The sequence below is a fragment of the Candoia aspera genome, chromosome 5 (assembly GCF_035149785.1).
Source record: "Candoia aspera isolate rCanAsp1 chromosome 5, rCanAsp1.hap2, whole genome shotgun sequence".
In the NCBI taxonomy this organism is placed as follows: domain Eukaryota; kingdom Metazoa; phylum Chordata; class Lepidosauria; order Squamata; family Boidae; genus Candoia; species Candoia aspera.
In genome coordinates this window covers 95,408,690-95,418,107 of record NC_086157.1, presented here as the reverse complement: position 1 = coordinate 95,418,107, position 9,418 = coordinate 95,408,690, and the positions used below count along the sequence as shown (strand labels likewise).

Genomic DNA, 9,418 nt, shown 5'->3' with positions numbered 1-9,418 from the left:
GTTTGCAAAAAGAAAACCACAGAACACCACAGGGACTTTGGCTCTGATATTATGCATGCATCATCTTGCAGGATCATTACAACAGAGTTTTTATTCTGGGGTGGTACAGCCTATATAAATTTTTGTTCTAGTTTACAGTATTTTAGGAAGGCCCGCACACTTAGAACCATAAAATTACCAAGCTATAAAAACTAATTTTGCTTCAACTCTAGTAAATACAGAAAGACATTTTAATTATTAAAAACTGTACCATTAGGAGTAACATATGCATCTATTTATACATGAATTACAATTATTGTATAAATGTTGTAGTTGTCTCTATCATGACATGTAGGGAAATTCCCTTGAACCTGATTATTTTATGCATTGGAAAAATATTGGTGTAAACATCTGAAAGTTCACTAGATGTCTTCAACATCCCTTACATTAGTTCCAATCCAAAGCAGACAGAAAAGCAAGCAAAAATATCTCTTCCTATTATAGAAATCCACCTGACTTGGTAAGCAGCTACCTTTAATGAACTGAATCTACTACAGTAGACAGCGCTCTCTATATCTCAAATTAAATACCTGAAGTTTTACTGCTGTTGCTGTTACTATTATTTTTATTATTTTTGACACCTTCTCACAGCATTGGAGCAAGCATTTTCAATATAAGCCAAAAAACTTTAAAAGAAAAAAAAACTCATATATACTGAATAACTTCTTTTGGTCCCCTCTGTCCCATAGCTCTGTCCTCTTTGAAGGATTTGTAGCACAAGTTTGCATTATTAATTCTATTCCTAATCAAATTTCTGCTTGCACAAAAGGCATGGAAAAGTGGCCTCCAAAGTAGTTTAGTGAGTCAGGAAAAACAGATACAAATGTTAAAAAAGTGCTCAAAAAGTATATATATATATATATATATATATATATATATATATATATATATATATATAATCTCACACACGCACACATACACACACATTGTATTTCAAGATGGAATTGAGAAGCATTTGTCCCTTGCATTCATCATTCAGAGAAGGGGCACATGGAAGTGTCTTCCTTTAGATGAGGTCAAGGCCAAGCTGCTTATTAGTGGGTTCCTGAAAAGACCGGGACGCCCATTATTATTTCCTTTTATTTTTTGGCACTTTCATGATATGTGGCTGCTTTACCTGTTGTCCCTGTTAAGCTTCGGTAACTGGCTCGGTGTACAAGCACTTTTGAAACAGGGATTTTTGTTCTAGGGATCTCACTTTTGGTAGGCTGATGGTGTACAATGTGATGGCTATTACTGGACTCCTGGCCATGGCTACCATGTGGCGATGTAAAATGCTTGATACTGATGGGTATCTTGGAATCCTTGAGTGAAGTTGTATGGGTTTTGACTGGACAAGTAGTTGTTATTGGAGATAATGGCTTGCAACAAGTCACTGTGGTGATATTTTCTGCAGAAGTCACAGTTGCTGTGTTTTCATCTGGATCAGTATACAGATCATAGAGCGCATCCCCACTGTAGCTGTCCCTGGGAATCACCTCTTTCTGAATACTATTAGTATTGTCTTCTTCAGGTCCAGGTGTAGTAGAATCCCAATAGCCCTCATCACTGCTGGGAATGGCTTCCTGCTGCTCCTTTTCTCTATTTTTCTGGTCTTCTTTGTGGTGGTGAACTGGAATCTGGCTAAGACCAATGTGCTTCCCATTTGCTGACACCTCCTGAACTCTCCTAACAGTCTTATCACCTTTGGACGTTTCAGGTGATTCTTTCCTTCCTGATGTCCCCTGTGACTTCTCCTCAGTATGTGACAATAAATCCCAGAACTCCGGAGTACAAGTGTCTCCCACCTGTTCAGGGCTGGCCATCTCCTCTCCTCCTCCCTGGTAAGTCACCACGCTGGTAGGCTTCTTGGAGGCCCCTACTTTGCCAATCCCAGGGGCACTCCTCTCACCTCCACCTCCACCACTGCCAACGCCGCTGCCCACGTCATCCTCCTGGTCAGCAATAATGTCCCCACAGCCTGTAAGAGAGTCAAAGCTTTTCAGTGAAGTCACGTCAGCAAACATCAAACAAATACGGTCAATGGATGGCTCAGAGGGTGGATCAAGAGAGGAAGGGTCAGGGGCTGCTGCCGTCTCTTGGCCGCTTTCATACTTGGGTTCAACAGGGGGGGAAGGCTTGACGGGGAGGTCACCTGTTTTAGCCGAATCCTCCTTGATCTCTTGGCCATCACTACCAGGGTGTTCAGGCTGGACCTCTTTCTCCTGGGGCAGAATCCTGGGAGGCTCCTCTCTTCTGGGGCCACATGGGGCAGGTTGTGGTGCCAGGTCCGGGGTGGGCATCACCTCAGTGGCGGGGGGCTCTATCGGCTGCTCTGCACCCCTGGGCACTGGGGGGCTCCGGTAGGTGTCAGTGGGCACTCCCAGCGCTGCCTCCTCTTTGATGCACTCCAAGCTGGCGGTGAGAGAGCCTGTATTGAGGATGCTGGGACTGGCCTGCCCCTCGGAGCCCTCGCCGGCGTCTTCATCCTTCGGCCCGCCGCCGGGCTTCTCTCGGCGGGGCCACCGCATGCTGCTGAAGAGCCCTTTTAGGCCCCCACGCCCTTTGGGTCTCTCGCCTTTGCCGCCTTCGTCGGAGCGGCCGTTTTTCCGCAACAGCGAGAAGAAGCTGTGAGACTTGCCCACCGCCGCCGAGGACGAGCAGGAAGAGGCGGCTTCCTTGGCGGCGGCGGCACCGCCCGCGACCTGGCCGCCTCCGCCGGCCCCCGGCCCCTCGTTCCTGCCGCTCTCCAACTCGAGCACCTCGGCCAGGCCGTCGTGGGTCTTGCTCCTCACCATACCCGCTCCCTGCCCGCCGCCGCCGCCGCCTTCGCCGCTTTTGGTTTTACCGCCGCTCCTCACGCCGAAGATGCTTGGCATGGCGCCCCCGGATTTCCTCCGCTTAAACAATTTGAAGGCGGTTTTGTTCAGCTTGCCCGAGGGCGGCGGCGGCTGCTCGCCCAGAGCGGTGGGTTCGCCACCATCGCAGTGCGCGTCCATGGCGGCCGCGGCGGCGCAGCCTTCCCCTCCTGCAGCCCCCACGGACGCCTGCGCCTGATTTCCGCCGCTCGCTCGCTCGGCTGGCTCTCACTGACAGCCTCGACGCCGCCGCCGCGCCGCTGCCGCGCTGCCTGCTGCCCGTCACCATGGCAACCCAGGCAGGGCTGAGCAGCTTGCCTCCGCGCCGGGCCTGGGCCTGCGCCAGGCCCCGCTGTCCATGGCGGCCAACCTGAGCTACGGCGGCCCCCGTCCGAGCCGCGAGAGGTGCCGGGGGAAGAGGGGCGGCTTCCTTCCCTTTCTTCGCCCGAATGGGGAGGGGGAGGGCTGCCTTCACTTAATCCACTTGCGGCGGCCGGGACTGCGGCTGCTCATTCGCTCAGCCTCGAGGTCTGCGTGGAGGGACGCGGGCTGGGGGCGGGTGATTTGGAGCGCACGAAGCTCTTGCTTACACCCTGCGGAGCCAGGAAACACGGCCCCGCCTTTTCAGTCGCCTGTGTCCCCATGGGGACCCCTGGGAACCCTTCTGTCCAGGACTCTTGATTGCTAAGGACACAATTTTCTACCTTTGGAGGGGGGGAACCGATATAAACGAAGGTAGCTAGACTACTCTGTTCAACCTCTGATTCGAATCCCCCCCAAAGTGCAGCGACATTTGGAAAAAAGCTGAAATTCTAATCCGTCCATTCTACCCTTGAAGCTGAGCATCCATTCAGATCAAATGGAGCAGAGGTTGCAATAAAAATGCAGGTGTTGAAAACTCACCATGGCCTAAGCTGGACAGCAGATAAGCTATGTAGCTTGGACAGAGTCTGGTGCTGTTCCTTGAAAGAAAAACACTTTACCTCAAAATACAGCTCTAAATCCCCAAAAGCATTTCATAAATGTATAGGCAATTAATCAGAGGTTCTGGATTGGTTAAAATAGGTTTACTTAGCAAAAATGATAAGTTGATTGCATCAGGTTGATGCAAAATGTAAAAAAGAAAGGGGGGTTGACTCAGTCCTTTTTTTTTTTTCAAGAACTAACTGCAGGTGGGTGATGTTTTTTGTATCAGAACTACAGTGTGTAAAAGAAAGAAGGGTTGAATATGCCCATCCCCAGCATCATTTGCTGGATTAAATTGAGATAGCTTCCCTCTCTTGGTGCTTTTAAGATTAAAACAAAAATCTCAGGAGATCCAATCAACATCTCCCATGTGTCAAGTGTGACTTCTCATTGCCCCCAAATCCTTAAGGACCAGGTATGTTTTGCACCCACAGGCTGTTGTCATGGGTGAGTCTGGTTTCCTGCAAATATTTTATCCATGTAACTTTCAGAGAGGATTTTGAGATCTGAGATTAGATTTTTCACCATGGTGCTACCTACCCAACTCCAAAAATGCAAGTTCAGATAAGTTAAATTATTGTATGTGCTGTTATATGTCTATCATAACATATTTAATAAATGAATTTTACTGCTTAGGGCAATTATGAATGTATTTTACATGTGCAGATGCATACACAAAGATTGCTTTCTAGCTGAATATTTTATTAATAAAAAAGTTAAAATAACATCATATAATAATGCCTGGGTATGTTGTGTCAAAGCTGGTAATTATTTGCTTTTGATGAAAAAAACAATTGGATGCTTAATAGGTTCACCACTTTTAACTGATAACATGCATTTGCACTAATTTCTTGGGCATAGGAAGTATGCAGAATAGTGGTTTTGCCTCTTGATTATCTGAACAAACACATTGTTTAGCAAATGTATGAGGAATATAACAATAATAAAGGATAGAGAAATATACAACAGTATAACTTTTCCAGTATTTTTCTTATATGTTTTATGCTGCTTCTTCCAAACACTTTGCTTAGCAAGGTAAAGCAAACATGTTACATAAGCAAATCAAATACAACATGCACAGCAAAACTGTATTTCTTTTAGAAGCTGAATGCTGGTAGACATATAATGCAATTACACTGTGCAATAAGAGAAAAAAGAGCAAGAAAATTCAATGAGTTTTAATCAAATGAACTTCTATGCCTAAGACTAAACTTGATTTGGTTTCTCCTGTCCTAGTCCAATGCCTTTATCAGCACACCATACTGGCTGCCCATCAATTTAGATCAGTGCTTTTCAAACTTGGCAACTTTGAGTTGTGTGGTCTTCAACTCCCAGAATTCCCCAGCCAACATGGTGGTTTAAAAGGGGACTAGGCAATTAATGCTAGTTTTGAAAACAGTGCTTCTTCAAAATTGCAAGCCATAAATCTTAAATTCAACTAGGGTCATCTAATGTAGTTTCCATGTGTGAGAGCTTGTGGCCCGATTCACTCACAGGGCTACTTAATGTTCATTTGTTCCAATAAAACTATTTAGAAAATGGAGGAGGAGTATGTTTGAAGCAGAAAATCTGACTGGATTTGAACCCCAGACAAACCATGACATTTCAGAAGTTTTGCTGAGCTGTTTTGGTTCACCATGGTTTGCCAGAAACAAATGTTGGAACATTTTGCTTGTTTGGGCCAAAACAAAATCTGGAGGGATGCTAGAATCATTTTATGGGGCAAGTAGGGCATGCCTCCCCCTCTCTCCTTGCCCCATGCATGCCCTATGTGCTGGTACTCTTTTTCCATCTTCCTAGTATCTTCTTTCTCCCCTGCTTCCTCTCAGCAGCCATTCCCGTGTCAAAGAGTTTTGTTTCATTCTGTAGACAGATCAACACCCAAAGCACGTGTTTTGGTTTCGACCTGGACCACCCAAAAACCAGCTGTGGCATAGAGCAGTTTATGCATGGAATGTTTTATATATCCCTAATAAGGAAGGTTTTGGTATTTTTTTTAACATGGGGAAGAAGGTAGTTATCTAATTTCTACAAACAAAGTGTTTCAGAGAGTGGGTGCCATAACAGAAGGAATGCTACCATGGCAATTAGATTTTTAAAAAACATTTTATGTAAAGAAAATTGTATGATTGGAAAAAGGATCATAGCTTAGTAGTATAGCAGTATGTACAAGGTCCCAGATTAGATCCCTAATATTTCCTGTAAAAAGGGTCAGATAGCAGGAAATGGAAAAAAAAAACCCTCTGCCTGATATGCTGAATTGCTGTTCTAGTCAGAGTAGGGAGAATACTCATTCAGATGGACAAATATTTGCAGTAAGTGTACATGGTAAAGGGTTATTAATGGAATATATCCTGTCTATGTGAGTAGTCATAAGATCTTATAACACAGATTGTTTTGTTGACATAGCAGAGTGCTTTGAGAATTGAAGTCTCACTCCATGCTATTAGCTAAGGAGCACTATGGATGCAGTATTTAAAATCTGGGTCAGAGAGGAGGCTTTGTGAATATGTTATAGGGCTTGTTTTGTTTTTTTCACTTTAGAGAAGAAAAGGCTTCTAATGTTTGGTCCAGAGGTCTAGTATGTAATACTCCGTACCAACAACCCATCCGCAGCTGCCACATTACATAAGGCAGATATTCAGACAAAACTATGATTTCACAGTCCAAGTAAACAGAAGCTTATGTTGGAGAAGCAAACAAAGAAAAACCCACTTAGGAATCTAGTTGGAAACCACTACAGAATGTAAGTAACTTTCCAAACAAACAACATTATGATGCAGCTGGTAGAATTAAATGTCTTTGAAAAAGGACTGTCCCCTTGAATTTCTGTGTGACCCCCCAGTTGTTGAGCCACCATCAAAGTGTCCTTCAATGGCTCCATTCTTCTATCAGCATCTGTGCAGGTGAGCTTCCGTAGCAGAAGTGGCGGCAGCTCTGTTCTGCAAAAAGTTCAACTTTCCACAGCATCCTCTCCATAGTATTCCACCAAGATAGACCCAAGAAATTAAAATGATAGGCAGATCCCAGAGCAATTGCTTGATACAGGTAGCTCAGACGCAGCCTTGAGGATGAGTCTAGCTAGGCAAGGGGGCTCTGATTACTGCTGTGGGATGCCAGGCGTCAGCCTTTATAATGTGGATCTAATTATTCTGTGTTATCCCTAATGACACAAAACTGCATTGAACAATATAGCTGAGGAGGGTTATTCTACTCTGCTATAAGAAATTCATGGGTAGTTTGGCTGTGGTCCAGTTCTAGCCATAATTTAAAGGAACACAAATGTCAATATAGCACCTTTAGTGTGTAGGTGTACATATGTATGTGAGAGCCAGTTTGGCCTAGTGGTTAAGGCAGCGGGCTAGAAACCGGGAGACTGTGAGTTCTAGTCCCACCTTAGGCTTGAAAGCCGGTTGGGTGACCTTGGGCCAGTCACTCTCTCTCAGCCCAGTTCACCACACAGGGTTGTTGTTGTGGGGAAAATAGGAGGAGGAAGGAATACTAGATATGTTTGCTGCCTTGAGTTATTTATAAAAATAATAAAAGAATAGAAAAGAAATAAAATTAAATTTTAAAAAATTGTGTCTGTGTGTGTATTTTTTTTTGCACAAAGTTTATTTTATCTCCTTTTTTGAATAGCTTAGTACAGACACAATTTGCACATCCTTGGGTTAGAAAATAAAACAAAGCAGGGATTGTTCTGCGTAGGCTGACAGAGAACGCTAGAAGATTTGACTGTCCCACTTCTGCCATGAGTGCTGAATGGATCCATGGGTACACTATCTTTTAGCCCTTCTTAATAAAATGCTATTAATGCATCATCAAAAAAGGAGGGTATAGAGTTGCATAATATTTACATTTTTGTGGGAATGCAAATTTAGAAATGCATTGCTATGCTGTGAATGGAATTATAACACATCTTATTATAAGAAGACAAAGTGCCTGCTCAGTCTTTTGTGGATGGGCAACTCTAGAACCTCCTTTCCATTCTTAGAATGCTTTATCTTTATATTAGAACTGGCCTGGACAGCCCTTCAAATGCAGCAGTTTTACGCTTGCAGCTATAAGAGTTTCCTATCAACGTGGCTATTGGCCAGGGTGGTAGGAATTCTGGGAACTGCTGTCTCAATAAATCTGGATGACACTAGATTAGGAAGGCTGAAATAGAAGGTACCTTTCTGTAGAACACAGCTGCGCGGGCAATTTTAAGTGCCCCAAGGTGGGCACATGTAACACTTTTGCTACGCAAGCTGCACTGGCTCCCAGTCTGCTTCTGGGTCCAATTCAAGGTGTTGGTTATTACTTAAAGCCCTACGTGGCATGGGGCCAGGTTACCTGAGGAATCATTCCATCCCTATTACATCAACCCGTCCCACCCGGTCATGCAGAGAGGGCATGCTACGGACCCCATCCGTAAAGGAATTCCATCTGACAGGGTCCAGGAAATGGGCCTTCTCTGCAGTAGCTCCTGCCCTATGGAACATCCTTCCCCAGAGGTGAGACAAGCCCTCTCACTCCTGGACTTCCGCAAAAAGTTAAAACCTTGGTTTTGTCATCATGCCTGAAGCAGGCTGGGGAATAGCCATTTGTGGGGGTGGCTAGCGCCCTAGGACGATTTTTACTCACGGACTGAAATACAACTTTTAGCCATCGGGATTTTACTATATTTTATTATATTTTACTCTTATTGTATATTTATTTTGATATTTATATTGATACTGTATTTTAATTCTGTTTTTTGTAAACTGCCCAGAGTCCCTCTTTTGGGGGGAGATGGGCGGTAATAAAAATTTTGATAAATAAAATAAATAAATAATGCAGGACAAATAATTGCTGAAAGATGGCGGTCAATCAGAAATCCACTAGATTTTCCTGGAAATTAGGTTCATGAACTCTATTCAGTTTTTATGTCACTATTTAAAAAGGAGTAGCTGCAGATCCATAGCAGACTGTTTATAGTGTGTGTTTACGTGTGTGCAGGCGTGTGCATGCATGCACATGCACACACATGCTAGTCTTTTAACCCTTAATTTTTTCATGCAGGACATAAATAGTATATGTGTAGGAAGGACTTTGCGCAGTACCTTGGGCTCCAGGGAAAATGATAAAAATACAATCAATCAATAAATACTCCAGATAGTATATTCATCTTGCCTTTATTTCTGGGCCTGACTTAAACTATTGCAGTATTAATGGGGCACAGTAGAAAAGTCTGTTGAATTCACAGCTCAGTGACAGTGACATGGATGGTCTTAAAATGGAATCGAGATCAAAAAATCATACCGTTTATGTCAACTGTGAACAGAGATATTTGTTTTTAATTAATAAGATGGTGGCAAAATGACCTACATACTACCATTCCAAGAACTGAGCTCTGGAAGAACTGAAATGCCCAACCTCTGATTTATTTCCACCAGGATTACTGCTTAGAATTTTCATTTTAACTAGATGGAAAAGACAAAAGGGTCAATAAGCGTTTCCCACCACCCAGTTACAACTTTTAAGACTTATGCAAGGCAATCCACTGTTACAGATGCTTGAGACAGATAAACTGTTTGTATATTTTATGGTCCTGC

General features: G+C 43.8%; 1 protein-coding gene across 1 annotated transcript; it reads right to left on the bottom strand.

Moving 5' to 3' along the window:
• Positions 1-947: 947 nt before the first annotated feature.
• On the bottom strand, positions 948-3,207 carry AMER2 (APC membrane recruitment protein 2). Its single transcript, XM_063304461.1, has 2 exons — positions 2,174-3,207; positions 948-1,999 (listed from the first exon to the last, which is right to left on the bottom strand). Exons 1-2 carry the CDS (start codon positions 3,015-3,017, stop codon positions 1,119-1,121), a joined length of 1,725 nt encoding a protein of 574 aa, XP_063160531.1. The 5' UTR covers positions 3,018-3,207; the 3' UTR covers positions 948-1,118.
• Positions 3,208-9,418: the final 6,211 nt, after the last annotated feature.